The following is a 17,049-nucleotide window of genomic DNA, read 5'->3' on the forward strand; positions in this document are numbered from 1 at the left end:
TATATCATCGCATCATTAACAGAATATATAAACACCCAGTCTTGGATCAGTTCAGTAAGGTAGAGCTCGATCCTTAAGCTGTAGCTATTATTAGTTCGGGTAATAGATGAGCTAACAATCGATAACATTTAGGTGCATTGTAGCCTAGTAAGTTTAATTGTAATTTACTTCACTGTAAAACATTCAAAAATCTATTAGTAGGCTACTTGTTATGTAAAAATATCCCCTTTATAGTCTATTATTATGTATGTTTTAATATATTTCATATTATTTTATTAGTATTAACTATTTAATAAGACATAAGAAGCTTGGTTAGGGGGGAGCTATTTTGAAGTATTTTATATTCTGTTGGATAGGTTCATCTGTAGCAGTGCCATTAGTCATTTTGTAAAATCATCATGTTTTGTACCTAAAATCTTAATATGACACTATAAAGTAGCTGCCACATAAATGTTGTGGGGTAAAAAGCACAATTCCCATTTTGTATTGTGTATTTTTATTTTCTATTTTTAATCATCTTTGGTGATTTAAAGACTGTTTTAGTCTATAAATGTCACTACCTGCAGTGAAAAGCTATCCATCACAGCTTCCCAGAGCCTCAAGGTGACATCTTTAAATTTCTTGTTTTGATTGACAAACAGTCCAAACCCCAAAAACGTTCAATTCACAGTCACAGAAAACAGAGAATCGCGGCACATCTTCACAATTGAGAAGGGGGAACCTGAGAATTGACGGCATTTTTGCTTAATAAAGGACAAACAATTATCAAAATTCCACCAATCGGGTAATTAACAATAACACAACCCTACTTTCAATATCAGATTTGCAGTTTTGCAAAAACACATGGTGCCATTTCTCTCAGTCAAGAGTCCTACCTGTGTTACAGTAAAGTCTTGTATTTCTGCAAGTATTCCCCTGACACTTGACTGTGACAGACGTGACAATTGTCATGGTTTGAAGGTGCAAATACATTAAACATCAGTAAAGGACTTAAAATGGTAAAACGAGACACCTGAGGACATTGGATGTGTAATGTCCAATCTTGCATTTGACAAGCTACGAAAAAGGTCATTATTAAGTTTAATCAGTTACATTAGCAATTCATTTTCACACACACACACACACACACACACACACACACACACAACCCATCCCCATTTGATCAAGTAAATAAAAATAGTTTCGTGAAATAACACAATGGGCTACATCATAGTGTTGATGTAAATGTTTTATGTACAGATTTTCAAGGTACTGCATGGAAAAACAAGGAAAAATGCCCACATGGAGATTATCTCTAACACTGAGCCAGTCCCTACTACAATGAGAATATGAGAGAGAGAGAGAGAGAGAGAGAGAGAGATTACCTCTACCTTGAATGTGAGGCTCAGTTAACAGAAAACAATAGAGCTCTTATCAGAAACATTAACTTAATATAATTTATCATTTTATCTGTCATATATATTTCATATGCTCTCACACATGCCCTTATGTATATTTTGTTATTTACCCAGATGCTTCAGCAATTTATAAATACAGAGATTAAAGATGTAGTGTCAAGACATTTTCACTTTTTGGCTTGACTTGAAGGCATCATCACCCATGAGACATCATCACTTAAACTTAGTTCAAAGTTAATTAGTATAAAAAAAGTCTGAACCACCCTGATTTCAAACTCCTAACATTCCCACTAATCCCATACATATTTGGACAGGACTATAAACCTAAAATGCTGCAGCCCGAAACAGTCCAGGAATGGGTCAAACATCGCAGCAAGTCCCCAGTGCCACTCTGAGAGCCACTGTACCTACAGAGTCCTTCTCCCTCTCCCTTACTGTTAGTAGTCGATGCATCGGAGGGCAGCGATGGTGGAGGCCAGTCGGCGAGGCAGCAGTTTGGCGGTCTGTCTGTAGTTTTCTGGTTTGGCCCTCAGCAGGGTGACAATGTGCTGCAGGGCGCGGGAAGGCTGGAGGCCCAGAGCATCCATCACGTTGCTCAGATAGTCTGTGGAGCAGGAACAGGAGTCATCACCCGAAAAGATTTAACATATATAAATTTACCAAAAAGCCACCATTAGATTGCATTTTTCCCTGTGACTATTAATAACAACGACAATTTAGATCACAGTTTCGCCTCTCCATCAGTCATCGCTAACTACATGTGTCCACCCAGCGTTATGGTTACTGTACCAATATCCGTGGCCAGCTGTTTCGTGGAATGGGTGCTCAGTTGGGGGATGAGCAGGATGGCATCACAGTAGGTCTGCATTGTTGCTCGGGCAATGGAGCCCAGCCAGTAGTCTGCTGTGTTGTCCAGCTCAGGAAGGTCATCACCTGAAACAGTGGGAAGGCGATGTTTCAGTCAGTCAGCTGACAGGGTGGAAAGGGAATAACAGAAAGTGGCACAAAGACTGCAATGCCAACACATTTTTGGAGAGGTTGGTTGGTTGGGAAAAAAGAGGGAATCAAAGATGGCGGATAAAGGTCAAAATAAAAACCCAAAGCTGAGAAAAAACTAGCATTGACTCCTCAACTCTTTAGCTTCTCAGCTGCCTCTGCGCATCAAGTAATGTGGGCTTTTTATTTAAATATCCAATGAAAGTTACATTTGTGTGTATGCTTATACATATACATAAAAGTTCCACTATGCACAGGTTATGAAGTGTCTCTCCCTCTGGTTTTGGATGATGAGGAAAATGGAGAAATGATAAAGCACAGAGGATTAGGGCTTCAGAGCTGAAGAGGAAAGTAAGAGAGGGGGAGAAAATGAAGTGTCATGCGGAGAGATGGATTGAGGAAAGAATCAGGACTGATGGTCAGGAACCTTGCTCTGGAGGAAAAGGCAGCTTCCCAGCGTGTAAGGCCATTTCAAGTGCCGGGTCCTCCTGTGTCACAAATGGCTCCAGGTGGAGTGGCAGAGACATCAGGTACTGCCCTATCTGCAAGAGAAAACAAAAAAAATACTGTTTGATACATACGGTATTGATCTGCAATGAACAATTTAACTGTCTCAATTCTGATTTTAATTATTTAGATTAAATGTCAGGTCTTATATTAAGATCAGTCCTCACTAACATTTGTAATGTATTCTTGTGGCGACAGGCTGAAAGTGGGCAGGTCCTCTGTGTAGCTCTCTCCTAAACCGGGGGCCTCTTGACTCTGACCACAAAGAAGGAGTACACATCAAACAGCACGAGGTGAGATTAAAATAGATACAACAACGCTCAGATGCACACTCACACAGACAATCCAAAAGCTCTTAGCACTCATGCACTCAAATCACATCTATCAGTATTTGAAATCAAATAATCTAGAAACTCGACACTTAATCACCTCCATCTTGGAGACGAGGCAGAGATGGTGTTTGATCTGCAGGAAGACTGAGTCGAAAGCCAGCTGGTTGGCCTGCTGGTTGAGTCTGGTCAGAGCTGCTCTGGGCTCAGCTAACAGGCTGGAGTTACCTGTGCCCTTCTCCTGCAAGACAACGAGAGAGAAATGCATAAAAACAGCTGCAGAGGGTCTCTGATGAAAGAGTCAGTTCTTCATATACTTCATACTATTATGACCTCAGCCCTGCTCCATACCTTTAATGAGTAGAGGACTTCCATCAGGCTGTTATATTCAGCCATATTGCCCCTCTGAAGGTAGTTATATTCCTGCCATGGGTTCTTGGTGGCGCTCTTCCTCTCTGTGGAGCTGGCCTCCTGGATGCCTGCCAGGCTGCGGGGGCTGTAAGACTCTGACAAGTACTTACCTGCTGTACCCAGGATCCTAAAGGAGGGATTGATTGATTGTTACAAAAAAATGCACACAATTCTTTAAAATGTGATGATGTGCCTGGCAATGTAAAACAATTGTCCTGTGAATACAACTGTTTAAGGTAAGAGGGGACAAGTGAAACATGAAATATTCTCTTACCTGTTTGACAGCTGCTGCTCAAACGCTCCACATTGTCTAAGTAACTCTCCACAAGTGGCAATAATCCTGCAAAACACAAGACAAACACTAAAACATGGGCAAGATCTTGCACACTGTGATACTCAAACTAGCAGGGTGTGTATCATTTGCTATTCTAATCTGAAACATCAAGGAGAATTAACCTGACTGAGTTCTGGAAGGCTGTCCAGTCCTCCTGGAAAACAGATGAACTAGGTATATCCTCCAGTTTACACTTCTTCCTGATTGACTGCAGTGTTGTGGAGAAGTCAGACACATACCTAAAAAAAAAAGCAGTGTTAAAACTGGCAACATAAAAATCAATTAAAGTAAGGTCCCCACATACTAAAAACGGGGCACATTATTTCTAACCAACACTGTATGTGAGAGTAAAAGGTCTTTACTTGGTATAAAGGGCTTTGAGAGCTTTAAGGAGGCCACACACGGCCAGTCCATCAGTCAGTTTGACACAGCGGTCCACAGCAGCACTGGCCAGACCAAACAACTTGCCAACAGAGTGGCTCAACTCTTCTACACAATCAATTACCTCCCCGTGTTCCTAAAAAGAGGAAAGAATAAAGTGAGTGTGAAACAAGAGGCGACCCCAACTTTGAGAAAAGAATGAAAATGGGACGGAAATCAGACAAAAATGACAGTGTATGTGTGTATATGTGTGTGTGTGTGTGTGTGTATGTGTGTGTGGGGTGCGTTACCAAAGGTACAGCACTGATCTGGATGAGGAGGTGAGCTTCCTCCAGATCTCCATACTGTAGCTGATAAGATTTATAGGGGTCGTACAGCGCACAGACCAGCTCATTCACCTTCAGCAGGTTGTTCTCAGCTGGAGAAGCAGTAAAGACACAACATGAGGAACCAACTCACCACAGGTACAATCAATACAGGTTCTTTGTTTCGGTATTGTACTGACCCAGGTGTGGCAGCATGGCAGCCTCCAGGCTGTGTCCAAAGGTGGATGTAGTTTGATGGAGTTCCAGCAGGGTGTCAAGACGCTGCTCTTGGGCTGCCCGCTCCATGGCCGTGCTCAAGCACACAGCGATGGACGGCACCATGGCCCCCAGAGTCTGGATCAGCAACACTGTCACCACCTCATATGGGTTCTTGAACACCTGTTGGGCGTCACATGATTGGCATTGTACTTTTTAGGACTGATTACCATCCAGCAATTTCAAATAATGTGTTTGTTGCAACTTGAAGTAGAGCACCAGTACTCTAGTGTTTCTGACCTGGCTGCTCCACTGGAGCTGAGCATGCCACGTGGAGAGCAAGGTATCATAGAATTCAGACAGCTGCTGATTCAGACTGAGCTCGCTCTGAGAGAGGTCCTGCCACATGCTCACCAGCTGGCCCTAGAGAGGCCAAAGTAAACATTCATTCACAGATGGACATTTGTGCATGCCTCCAGCAAACAGGTAAAAAAAAAAAAAAAGAGAATATGATCATGTGATGGCTTCTTTATTAAATAATAATTAAGGTCAGGGAGAGGCCTGTCACACCCACCTTGTGACACTTGTAGTAGTAGGCAAGAAGCTGTGGCATTCTATCTATCTCTGTGAAGACTTTAACAAACAGCTTGGCTTGATCTGCAGGAAAAAAAACCATGTAAACATACAGTAAGTATATGTAGTGTGCACTGACAGTGAACTACAGACAGTGAACAAAGAAATGGAAATTTAACACACAAAAGCACTTTTTAGAGATTTTTACCTATAGACATGGAATTAAAGGTCGCTACGATTTGTGGGCTGGCCAGAGCCTCCAGTCTGTTTTTCAGAGCCTCCAGGTGGACGCACTTTTCAGAGTAGTCTGGTGTGTCCACCAGCATGGCCAGGCTGTTCTGCATGCTGGTCAGCTTGGAGGAGATCACTGCAAGGTCCTGGAAGAATGAAGAAGCATATTCGAGAACAATACAATACCTAAAGTTTTATTGTCAATTCTTTCATACTGTACAAGTATGAGACATGCAATATTTTGACGCATTTTTCTGACGTGAAAAGAATCTGTTCATATTAACTGTCCTGGCTTGAATCCATGAGGAGTTCATTTACAGGATTTAGTTGTTTTTTGCTTCTCTTACAGTAAAATCCTTTTATGTGCGTAGTTTACATTACCTAAAAAGGAATTCCATCCCATGATTTTCATTTTGAGAACATTTATACAGACGGTGAGCTGCTACAGGGTTCAGCAAGCTCTACAAAAATTAACTGCGGGAATTTCTGTCATTTATACCTGAGTTTTGAAGGTCTCCTCAATGTCTGCACTCAGCGTGCTCCATTTGTCTGCCTCCTGTAGAGCCTCAGCTGCCAGCTGCATGCGGCTCTTCACTTGATCTATCTCCACCAGGACCTGGTGAATAGGGTCCACACAAAACACAAGTCATGTCTGAGAAATATCCTTGGAGCGCCCTGCACATTTTATGCTATTCAGGCTTTGCTGCTCAAAAGAAAGAAAGAGATCATTTCAATAATCGTAATATAGATATGTGTCTTTCTTTAACATGCAATAAGTTACTTGTGAACCCTGAATATACTTCAAGTATGCAAAAGCTAATTATGAAATAATGTCAGAGCAACGGAAATGTTCACACACCTGCATTGACTGCACAGTGTCCTGCTCAAACTTCTTGATGTCCTCTTTGACCAGGACCATTTGCTCTTTGAGGAAGGAAGCCTCCTGTTTCACAGCCTCCACATCTCGCAGCACTCTGGGCATATTCTGGAGGGCCTGATTACTGCTCTCTACAAACACAAACACAGCAGTCTTTCAGTTACTGAAGCACATAACAAGGGAATTATAACTTTTAGATCATGGCATCATAGTTGGTGCCACTCTCTAGAAGATGAAACTGAAAACAGTCATTACTTTCTGTCCTCTTTAGTTCTAGCTAAAAGAAATTCTAAGAAACCTACGACTGCAGCTTATTCAGACTGGTGGGATTTCTTTGATGATTGTTATGCAAGACATAAGACTTGTCTTGAGCTTAAGCAGTAAAATATTATTTGTATGTGTTTCTTTTTATTCATTAGTTACTGTACACTCAGTTGCCAGTTTATTAGGTACTCCTAGTTAAAACTACAGCAGTCTAATACAGCAGTCCTGCAATAAATCCTCCCTTCATGAAGGTTATAATGTTCTGTTTTTGTTGAAACTGAAAAAAAGTGTTGATTCAGTTGATTCTATTATTTCATCCACCCCCTTTATTGAGGGTAGGCTATGTAACAGGAACACATCATTGTATAAAGCAATACAATTCAATAGTACTGCAAACAACATCCTTTAAAACGGTATCAACACCTGTTTCTGTCAGCATCAACATAATCAGACCATTGTAACTTTTATGAACATAAGATGTACTGCAGGACTATCAAGATTACATTCATTTTAGCTAGACGTACCTAATAAATTGGCAGCTGGGAGTGTGTGTAAATGATTCACATAAACAACATTGTCCTTTCTCTCCATTGATCTTGTCCAGATTAGGTTACAAGTTTTCTGATAATACATATCATCTAATTTGAATTGGTGCAGTTTTACTAACTGCCTCTCAAGACCACACATTTTCAAACTCGTGGTTTTTTACAAAAACAGAAGAGTCACTTTTGCACAGGAAAACATCTCAATGCATAATTTTAAATGCTCTATTGTGTAGATTGCATGTAGCAGTGGCGGTGGTTTGTGGTGCTGCTCAGTCATAGTTATGATATATTGAGCAGTGTGTCTAGTATTTAATCTATACTGCATATAAACTGAATGGAAAATGTAAACCTCTGTGACTTTGTGGTAAAACAGCAAATATTATTAAGCTAGGCAGCAGGTGAGAGAGGACATTTGTGGTGTTTTAAAGCAAAGATGCACTGGTTTACATTAACTAACTGACCCTCGATAGCGTTGTTGACCTCCTGGATGAACAGCTGCAGTTTCATGACCAGAGTGGCTGCGTGTGTGTCTGCTTTCCCCGGCGCGTCCTTCTGCACCACCTTGAAGGCGCCATTCACCCAGTCTCTCACATCAAAATCATCGTCCAGAAATTTAGAGAAATCCATTTTGGCCTCCTTCAGTCCTTCACCGGTGCAAAAAGCTGGGCGGTGTTCAGTCAAACTCTGCTGCTGCAGTCTGTGTCATCGACCCATTGCTAGCGTCAGGCTAGCTAATTCTTCCCAAACAATGGCTTCGACACGAATATAAAATAAATAGCCCAGGAAAATGAAATTATCATTACAACTAAATATAGTTCCAACAAGGCGACGGCTTCCTCCAGAGTTGTTTTTAAAAGTGAACTGTTTTAAAAGGAGAAAAGTCCAAACATATTTCTCTGTGTTTGGCTTGATGCTGTTTCTGCCACTGACACTTGACAACAACTTCCTCCTTGTGCTTTCTATTTATCTTCCCCAGAAACAAGCGCCAGCTCAACAAACTGACCTGCCGAGTACAATCGTATTCACAGAATTTCGTTTCGTCAAAAAAAAAAAAAAAAAAAAGGCACAGTTTGTGTTCAAAATATAAGTGTGTCATATTTTGCCGATAAAATGAGAGAGGAGCACATACAGCGGTTGGCTTGAACCAGTGTCACATATAAGTTTTTCCGTGCGGGAACGTGTCTTATTATTATTTTTTTTTAATTCTATTTTTTTAATTTTTATTTATTTATTTATTTATTTATTTATTTATCTATTTTTAGCCTAACTAAGGGTTTCTTTACCCTGAGCTTGTCTTTCAGGCAATCCCTCCTTCCAGGCTAAGTCCCCAGACATCTGCCCATCAAATATTTTAGATTACTAAGGTTATGTTACATCCTATAGGTCAGCAGCATGAATGTCTGCACAAAACAAACCAGTTTAAATATACTGCTAAAAAATTAAGTTGCATATTGATTTTATGAATTCTGGCTGACATGACTAATATGATTACCTTTCTGTTAAAGTGTCCCTATTCAAATAATGGCTTTACCCAGTCAAACATCAAGCACAACTTCAGTTATTTGATATCAGCTGGAGCACACATATATGCAAACCAGAGAGGCTATAAAGTACTATAAGCAAAGTGGAGTTGGAAGGCAGCTAAGCGAAAAACACACCTCATCCACTTTCTTGCAGCTACCTGGGAGGACATACCTACATATCAAGCAGATTGCAACCGCTTTTCAGCTCTCACTCTTCAGCTTGTTCAGAGAGATGGGAATAATTGATAGTGTGAAGGACACCATGTCCAAGGCAGTGTTTAGTCCTTCTACTCTGTTATCCGGACGAGGCGCGCTGCACATGGCTCAGATCATTCTGTCTCTGGTCACCTTTGTCCTGGCTGCCTTCAGAGGAGGGAGCACCCATACCTACTGGAACTACGCCATGTTCGCCTGGGCCTTCTGCCCCATTATGACCCTCATCATCACCATCATTGAGATGTTTAAGCTTGATATCGTACTAAATATGTTTTGCATGGACTGGTCTGACTTCACCACAGGGATGGCCATGTCATCAACACTCATGACTGTCTCTGTTGCTATTTTCTATGCTAACTTCTATGCCTGCCTGAAATTTGCATGTCTGTACGGCTGGATAGTGAGTATATTTGCTTTCTTGTGTGCGTTGGTCTACACAATTGAAGTGGTGAAGGACAAAATCATGGACAAGAAGAAAGGGAGCTACCTGGCTGCCCTGCCTGGATTCCTGAAGGTATTGGAGGCCTTCGTGAGCTGCATGATTTTCATATCACTGACTGGTTACAGGGACAAACCAGCTCTGATCATATGCGTTATAGCTTATGCCATTCCTTTCCCCATCCTCCCTATCATCATAGCCACCAACATCCTCAAGAAACTGAAGAAATGTTTGCCTTTTAACTTGGACAGGTTTGTGTTTATATTCCTGGTGATTTCTGTTGTGTTGTATATCTTTACTGCTATCATGTGGCCCATTTTTATGTTCAGAAATAACCCTCGTCCAAGTGACTGTCCACCCAGCTTCTGTATCTGGGCTATACAGTTTATGGTTGCATTCCTGACATACGTGAATCTCATTCTTTTCACACTGGACCTTGTTTTTACTTTGCTTGGTATCTGTGGCTTTCACCGCACATAATGTAGTGGCGACTTTCCAATCATGTTTTAAAACCTGCAACCTTTAACTACATCTTTGAATAACTGCTTGTACTTTGGGTCAATTTAATATAAAAAAAGATTTTAAAAAGTAAATTAAAATTATTTATTTATTTAGATTGAAAACTGTAAGGTAAATGTTCGACATATGTTCTTCCTATAGCATTAAAGTAAAACAGTGTGTGAATAATGCTTTTAAAGCCTGGTCTCAGGTTGGTGAACAGTGCCATTTCTGCACTGAAGTCACATTATCACATTTTCCACATTTGGGCAAATGTAATTGGTTGTACACAGTCTCCAGTGGAGCAGAAACAGCACTGTAGCTGTGCACCAATCACAGATTGGGGCTTTTAACATCCATTTCTGTTCACACTGAAAAACACCAGACCTAAATGTCATCTGCATTTTGTCAAGACTCATGTGTAACTCGATCCAACACACAAGAGAAAAATTTACACGTGATCACATTGCACAATGTTTAATGTGATTTTAATGCAGAAAGTTGACCAATTGTCAAACAGACTCACAATTAGAGTATCAGATATATATATATATATATATATTTTTTTTTTTTTTTTCTTTAGGTTTTTTAAGGTTTTTTTTTAGGTTTCTATAGTTGCAGTCTATTATACAGAATATTCTCCATATTATGTTGTCATGAACAATGAGTGCAATTCTGTTGAAACTGAGAATTTAAATATTAACCTGTTAAGTTTTGTTTTGTCCCCTTTATTGAGTTCAATGTATTAAACTAAAATTACACATCAGCTCAATGTGCAATTTTCCATTCTCCATTTTTATACTCCCTGATGTATTGCTGTGTATATTTGGAATATGAACTGTCTATGGCACTGCCAATGAAGATTATGTGAAAGTTGTGACTTGCATATCTGTTTGAAAATGCCATTATACGTGAATGAACACACCTGAGTTTCCTGGGATCTGTCAGCCACAGACACAGATGAATTGTGCCGTGGGAATAAAGACACTCTAAAGTGACGCTCTCTTATTTGTGTCCTGATTATTTCAATACTACCTTTTACAAAAATTTTGAATGATAGAAAAATGTGTCTGAAAGACACAGAGAGACAGTGTGTATGTGTGTGTTAATATTCCTGTCAGTATGGAGTAAGTAACAGAGAATTGTTCAATATTCAATTTTCCATCTACTCCAGTTTTTCCCAATGAATTCAGTTTATTTCATCCACATTGAAAACAAACATAACAGAGATGAAAGATAAGAAGGAAAAGTTGCAGTATATTCATCAAATTTTAAGCACCTAAAGGAATAAATCTTACTAACTCATGATGGATTTTGAATTATTTTAACTATACTAAATAAATGACTCAAGTTCAAAAGCAGGCATTCACAGAAAACACACCTGTAGAGTCCATAAGTCCTAAACCAAGAAATTTGAATACAAGGAAATGTGGAAAAGGCACACAGTCCCATTTCACTGGAAGAATAGAGCAGCAGCAGCAAGTGTTCATTGTAACTGATGAAGTAGCAACGAGGACAGCTCATATTGAGAACAGACGTCAGAGGACTGTACTTTTTGACTTCAAGATCTGGAAGCATCATGTGTGGCCCTTTCAAGAGCTGTACAGGCATTTTACGCCTCCTGGAAATAATCTTCAGCACTCTATCTCTCATCATTGTCGTCTTCAGAGGCAGGATGGTGAGTCCATGGGGCATATGGTGTGAGTTTGTCTGGGTTTTCTGCATCATTGTGCCCCTGGTCCTGATTGTGGTGGAGGCCAAAATGTGGCACATCCTCCTGGCTGCCTTCCTCCCCAACTGGGCTGACTTGACCTGCGGGCTGACCGTCCTGTGTGCAGTGATGATCACCTCAGCCACGCTGATCTTTGCAGCTGTTTTCACCTGCCTCTCCTGCATCAGCAGCATCCTGTGCTTCATTTTATCCGCGGTTGCCACTGTGGTCTTCCTGATTGATGCTGTAATGCAAAGAATTAAGTGTCCAAGCGGCTACCTATCCAGCCTGAGAGGAGGTCTCCGCACAGCAGAGGCTTTTACGGCTTGTATCATTCTCGCCGCTGCCACTGACCACTTTGTAAATGGTGAATTTTTCTTTCGTCCTTTCGGGATGAAGTGCAGCATCATCGTGTTTGCTGTTTGCCTCCTGGTCACTGTGGTCATCATAGTTCTCAACCTGCTCAAGCTGCTGCAGTGTCTCCTCTCGTTTGGGCTCAGCATCATGGAGCTCGTGTTCAACATTGTGGCAGTGCTGTTGTACCTGCTCGCTGTCATTCTTTGGTTTGTCTTTGGTTACAAACGCTACGGCTACAATCCCTACATCTGTGAGAAGTGTTCCTACAAAGACCTTAACACTGTTTCCATTGGAGCCATTGTCAACCTCGTCTTTTACATTGTGGACCTGATTTTAGCCTTCAAATCTCGCTAGAAGTGTAGAGATTATCTAGAGATTAAGGTGAAAACACTGATTTGCTTATGATGCATGGTTTTATATACTATAAAAGTAGGAAGTAGATTTTTTTTTTAATTAGGAAAATGTTTAATGGACAGCAGCTGCCTATGTGTACTGCATGTTATATAATATAGTAAATGATGCAAATTAAAATTAATTATCAATAATTAACATATCATTGTTTTTTGTTTTTTTATCTTAAAAAACATAAAATCCTACATTCCAGTATATGAGTGCTCAAGTCAGAACATGAGAATATTATATGATTATATAATAAATTGCTTACAGATAAATTGACCTGATGATGAAAATCTGACATTTTATTCTCGGTGAAACGATGTCTATAAAATTATGAAAAGAAAAGCTGTGGTTGGATCAGAATGGACAATACAGTCTCATTTGTGTTTATTTCATTGTATCTTGCAACATGTTATTAGGTGAGATACAACGGTTCAGCTGTTTCACGAACCCTAACTCTAACTATTAAATGGTTTATAATTGTTGCTTGAATATTTGTGTATACACTGTTGAATATCAGTTCAGCATGTCTGTTCAACGAAGGTTAGTGAAATGTTTCGTGGTAGGTGGTCTATCCAAATGAAGTGTCACTGACGTTTTATTGCCTCTCTGCAAACACAACAATAGTTCAGAAACAGTATATTCAAATCTAACAACTCTGACAGTTGCATGACATGAAACTGAGATATAAATGCAAATATACAATACTTATAACTGTTAAGGGAAATAGAGCTGTTTTTTTTTTAGCAATAATAAATATGTATTTACATGTTATTTTTTTTATAATACTATTTTCATTCCCATTTTTAAAACATTATTACATTATAAGAAAATACAGGCTTAGAAAAACAATGCTTCATAGTCTAAAAAAAATCTGAGCTCCAGATGTGAAAGGCTCCTTCAGGCCTCCTCTGGTTCCTCAAACTCCACAGTCTCCAGTAGACCCTGAAAACAGAAGTAGTGGGAGTTACAGTAGACAGGAGGTTTGTTGGGACACAAGCCCACCACCTCTGGTTTCAGCGAGGAGAAGGGGTTGGCTCCACTTCCCTTCATGTCCATCTCCAACTCCAGCAGGATTTGCAGGGAGTAGGTCATCTCGGTCTCACTGCGGATAGAGGACAAGAGGCATCAGTATCTGTACGCCCTCGGTGATAAGAGAGTGGTGAGAGGATAGAGAGTGAGCCCGGTTAACAGGTGCCACGTTCATCAGACAGTGAGGATATTTGCATTCTTTCAAGCACTAGTGGAACATACACTACAGTAATGCAAATGATATTTATCAATGTCAGTGTGCCAGTTTGTACGTTAATCACTGTTAAATTAAATGAAGTGCTTGTGGGTTGAGAAGGCAAGGCAGTTTAAAAATACAATCCATTACAGATTATTCATTTTTAAAAATCAGTAGTACAGTACAACATATTTAAACACAGTGATATGATATGAATAATTTAGATATTTCTGAAACCTGTTCACTTTTTTATATTTAGGTATCTCTATCTAATTCTGTTACAAGGACTTTAACTGTGTGTGTGACCACTAGTGTGTGACACTCACTTGAGAGCAGTGAAAAGCGAAGGAATCTCGTAATCCCTGAGGAGCAGAAGTGTTGGAAGCCAACCATCGTCCAGGCCCTGACTGGCATCAAAGCCTTGACATCAAAAGAGTAAATCAAGAAGAGCTCAGTATGTATATAAATCCTGCTGAGCACCATAGGCTCTTCAGTATATGCTATACAGTCTAAAAGCTGATAAATGGTTGGGTTTTTTTTCTTCAAACTAAATGTTATATTTCACGGCATCACACTGAGTTTGATATTATATCTTTGTGTAAAGGGGAATTTGCTCTCACCAGGATGAAATCCAACCACCAGGTCGGGCTTGGCTGCTTCCTCTTTCTCCACCAGCTCCTCCCAGAACTGGTGGTAGAGGCCCTTGTAAGCACTGATGTAGACCCTCTGCTTGGGGCCAAACGCTCTAAGAGGAGGCCTCACAATGGGGCCATCCAGCACCTCTGGTCCCACCATGACTATCTCGATTCCCTGGTGTCCAGGGAACATGTGGTTTAGCTCATCATAGTCAGTCAGTCTGGCTGCCAGTGTCTCACTGTGGCCAGCCCCCACCAGGTGAATGGTGAGAGGTTTGGAATAAGGGTTAAGGCCAAACAGCCTCATCCCCCAGGCAATAGTGAGCGGCCTGGAGAAGAACTCACTGCAGACCCTCCACAGCGACTGCTTCAGGTCTTCATCGTCAGGCCGTGTCCTGCCAGCGTTGGTCCACAGGTCTCTCATGTTTGCACCGTTTAAGATGGGGTCGAGGCGAGCTGTGAGATCTCCCTGCATCGCAAGCCAGTCATCCCAGCCTTTAATCTCTGACTGAGGCTTTGACCATTTCTCTGTAGGGAACGGAAGCTCGCCTGATGATGAAAAAAAAAACTAAAATTAGCTCAGTCATCTATACAAGTACAGACAGCTCATGAGGCTCTTGTGCATTTCTGTTTTGGAAGAAAAAGAAGAGTTCACCTGACTTTTCTGTTTTACTGTCTGTGTGGACATTTTACCTTTGAACACAAGCCACTCCACAACTCTGTCAATGGCAGCCAGGCGCAGCTGTGAGCAGAACTTCTTGTGTTTGGGCCAGTCGCCCTTCTGACAATCTTTACAGCAGTAATACACATTTAGACATCTGTGCAAAGAGAGGACAAAAAGTACACATGCCTGACTTCGATGACAAAAATACTTGGAGACAGAGGTTCACTGGATTCAATTTTTTACCTCGCACAACGCTTCAGGCTCTGTGGGTTTGAAAGTTGACTCGGCCGCTTTTCACAATATGCACAGATTTTGAAGGACTCCTCCATCTTCTCAAACATTTCCTTTTGAGACCGGAAGGCCATGGGTTTACCCTTGGTCTCCGGGACAGCTCTAGAGACATTACAACAGAGAAAATAAAATATAGATGGAGCAGAAATACCCAGGTGCAGATTAGAAACCTCAAAAACATTAACAGTTATGCCCACACAGAAATGTAATTTGACATATATGTCCCTATCATGTGTGAGTGATGTTGCCATCACATATATAGATATATCATATACATATATATATATTTATATCTATAGATAGACATGTATTTATATAACATACGTCTACAATACATACGTATTTCTATGGGTTAGATGTATACGTCAATATATGAATTGTTCTAATAAGTTTAATAATTTTTTCACTTTTTTAAATTAATTTATTTATTTTTATTTTATGTGTACAAATATTTCATATATGGAAATTCAATATATGCAGCTTACATATATTACATTTGTAGGCTACAAACTCCAACTATCCAACTCGTTAAAATGTGTAACCGTGTTCCCACCAACAGATCACTGAGGCCTACACTCTTCTATTCTTAGACTGGGACATTTGCCGCAGTATGAGGAGGGGAGTGGAGGGGGTTGCAAGGGCAGATTGATAATAATTTTACATAGAAAAAATAAAACAGCAAAGAACAGCGGGGAGGAAAAGTAATGAAACGGGCTGTGGTGGTATGCTAGTATCTCAAAATGCCATTCAAATGTCATGCTGTCACTGTTAACAAGCACCAGGCGGCTCTGTTCTCGCGGTGCATGGCTTCAGACAGGTGTGATTTTGATGGTGTCATGAGATGGTACATGTAAATTTAGAAATGCTTTCCAAAATCAAAGTGCAAGTTGAAGGAAGTGCCAATGAGGAGGGTAAAATCAACTCACCTCTCTGATTCTGTCATTTCTGAGTCTCAGACAGGCTTCGCTGTTTCCTCCTCTGCTGCTCCTCCGGTTTGTTATCTGAGCAGCCTGCTGGGAGCTGCTGCTGCCACATATAGCACCTGTGCTCGCCCTTCTAGAAAGCTCTGACAACTCCAGACCATTCCTGACTTCACCAGAGCTGGACTCACATGAACCATTACAACAATTGCATTCATGTCTATACATAGATGTTTTTAAGGCAAAAAACCGACCATAATCCCAGGCATTGTTGTAGGATATGATTCAGCCCATAACTGGTTTTAATTCAAATATAGGTTCAGTTCAGACAATTTTAATGCCTCTTATTAGGACATAGGTCGTGACCACTAATGTTTCTAGGCCCTGCTTTTACAACACAACCTGCACATTTTCATCCACTAGAGGTCAGTGTCTCATTGTTTCACCACAAATCTCTTCTTATGAATCAAAACAAGAAACACATGCAGAGGCGTAAAAGTTGTGTTCTGCACAGTAGTATCAGTGTCATGATTGAGCATTATTAATTATTTTCACACATTAATCCAACAAGCATAATAATAACATATTCCCTATCTGTTTTAATTTGCATCATCACTTGACTGCTAATAAGTTATTGGAAAATTAAGCTATTTCTCTTTTTGATTGGAAGCTGGAATCAATGACTGTATTAATGCGGAAAGAAGGAATGCAAACTACCGCTTGCATAAAGTAGATCTAAGAGTAGGTTTTTAGTCTTTATGGAAGTGATATTTTACAGCTGCTACAGAGATTTTGTCCATGCCTT

The 17,049-nt window shown here is 40.4% G+C and overlaps 4 protein-coding genes across 5 annotated transcripts; 2 read left to right on the top strand and 2 right to left on the bottom strand.

Moving 5' to 3' along the window:
* Positions 1 to 1,210: 1,210 nt before the first annotated feature.
* Positions 1,211 to 8,317, bottom strand: cog7 (component of oligomeric golgi complex 7). Its single transcript, XM_071462964.1, has 17 exons — positions 7,828 to 8,317; positions 6,540 to 6,688; positions 6,180 to 6,296; positions 5,658 to 5,826; positions 5,451 to 5,533; positions 5,177 to 5,299; positions 4,861 to 5,059; positions 4,646 to 4,773; positions 4,337 to 4,491; positions 4,097 to 4,213; positions 3,915 to 3,980; positions 3,581 to 3,767; positions 3,330 to 3,470; positions 3,072 to 3,155; positions 2,821 to 2,935; positions 2,187 to 2,330; positions 1,211 to 2,001 (listed from the first exon to the last, which is right to left on the bottom strand). Exons 1-17 carry the CDS (start codon positions 7,991 to 7,993, stop codon positions 1,835 to 1,837), a joined length of 2,310 nt encoding a protein of 769 aa, XP_071319065.1. The 5' UTR covers positions 7,994 to 8,317; the 3' UTR covers positions 1,211 to 1,834.
* An 834-nt stretch (positions 8,318 to 9,151) lies between these two features.
* On the top strand, positions 9,152 to 10,123 carry LOC139608571 (myeloid-associated differentiation marker-like protein 2). Its single transcript, XM_071462491.1, has one exon. It carries the CDS (start codon positions 9,152 to 9,154, stop codon positions 10,022 to 10,024), a length of 873 nt encoding a protein of 290 aa, XP_071318592.1. The 3' UTR covers positions 10,025 to 10,123.
* Positions 10,124 to 11,493: 1,370 nt separating this feature from the next.
* LOC139608879 (myeloid-associated differentiation marker-like protein 2) lies at positions 11,494 to 12,587 on the top strand. Its single transcript, XM_071462999.1, has one exon. The coding sequence runs from the start codon at positions 11,622 to 11,624 to the stop codon at positions 12,462 to 12,464; it is 843 nt and encodes a 280-aa protein (XP_071319100.1). The 5' UTR covers positions 11,494 to 11,621; the 3' UTR covers positions 12,465 to 12,587.
* Positions 12,588 to 13,080: 493 nt separating this feature from the next.
* On the bottom strand, positions 13,081 to 16,414 carry LOC139608878 (putative protein MSS51 homolog, mitochondrial). Of its 2 annotated transcripts, XM_071462998.1 has the most exons (6): positions 16,251 to 16,414; positions 15,277 to 15,426; positions 15,063 to 15,187; positions 14,355 to 14,918; positions 14,061 to 14,154; positions 13,081 to 13,611 (listed from the first exon to the last, which is right to left on the bottom strand). In XM_071462998.1, the coding sequence occupies exons 1-6, from the start codon at positions 16,265 to 16,267 to the stop codon at positions 13,407 to 13,409; spliced, it is 1,155 nt and encodes a 384-aa protein (XP_071319099.1). In that variant the 5' UTR covers positions 16,268 to 16,414; the 3' UTR covers positions 13,081 to 13,406. The 2 variants fall into 2 exon arrangements, with proteins under 2 accessions (XP_071319099.1, XP_071319098.1); XM_071462997.1 differs by lacking the exon at positions 16,251 to 16,414 and having other exon boundaries at positions 13,270 to 13,611; positions 15,277 to 15,708.
* Positions 16,415 to 17,049: the final 635 nt, after the last annotated feature.

This window comes from Trachinotus anak, unplaced genomic scaffold, assembly GCF_046630095.1.
Source record: "Trachinotus anak isolate AG129_WGS33_773 ecotype Australia unplaced genomic scaffold, CSIRO_AGI_Tana_v1 ptg000025l, whole genome shotgun sequence".
In the NCBI taxonomy this organism is placed as follows: domain Eukaryota; kingdom Metazoa; phylum Chordata; class Actinopteri; order Carangiformes; family Carangidae; genus Trachinotus; species Trachinotus anak.

Bases quoted from the DNA above. Each gene is read 5' to 3' on its own strand.
- cog7 (XM_071462964.1), bottom strand. From the start codon at position 7,993: ATGGATTTCTCTAAATTTCTGGACGATGATTTTGATGTGAGAGACTGG. The intron at 5,827-6,179 runs GTATAAATGACA...TCATTCTTCCAG, and splicing joins AGGAGACCTTCAAAACTCAG to GACCTTGCAGTGATCTCCTC. The intron at 2,002-2,186 runs GTACAGTAACCA...CCTGCTCCACAG, and splicing joins ACAGCTGGCCACGGATATTG to ACTATCTGAGCAACGTGATG.
- LOC139608571 (XM_071462491.1), top strand. From the start codon at position 9,152: ATGTCCAAGGCAGTGTTTAGTCCTTCTACTCTGTTATCCGGACGAGGC.
- LOC139608879 (XM_071462999.1), top strand. From the start codon at position 11,622: ATGTGTGGCCCTTTCAAGAGCTGTACAGGCATTTTACGCCTCCTGGAA.
- LOC139608878 (XM_071462997.1), bottom strand. From the start codon at position 15,575: ATGGCAACATCACTCACACATGATAGGGACATATATGTCAAATTACAT. The intron at 14,919-15,062 runs GTAAAATGTCCA...TTTCATCATCAG, and splicing joins GGAGTGGCTTGTGTTCAAAG to GCGAGCTTCCGTTCCCTACA. The intron at 14,155-14,354 runs GTGAGAGCAAAT...TTTGATGTCAAG, and splicing joins GGTGGTTGGATTTCATCCTG to GCTTTGATGCCAGTCAGGGC.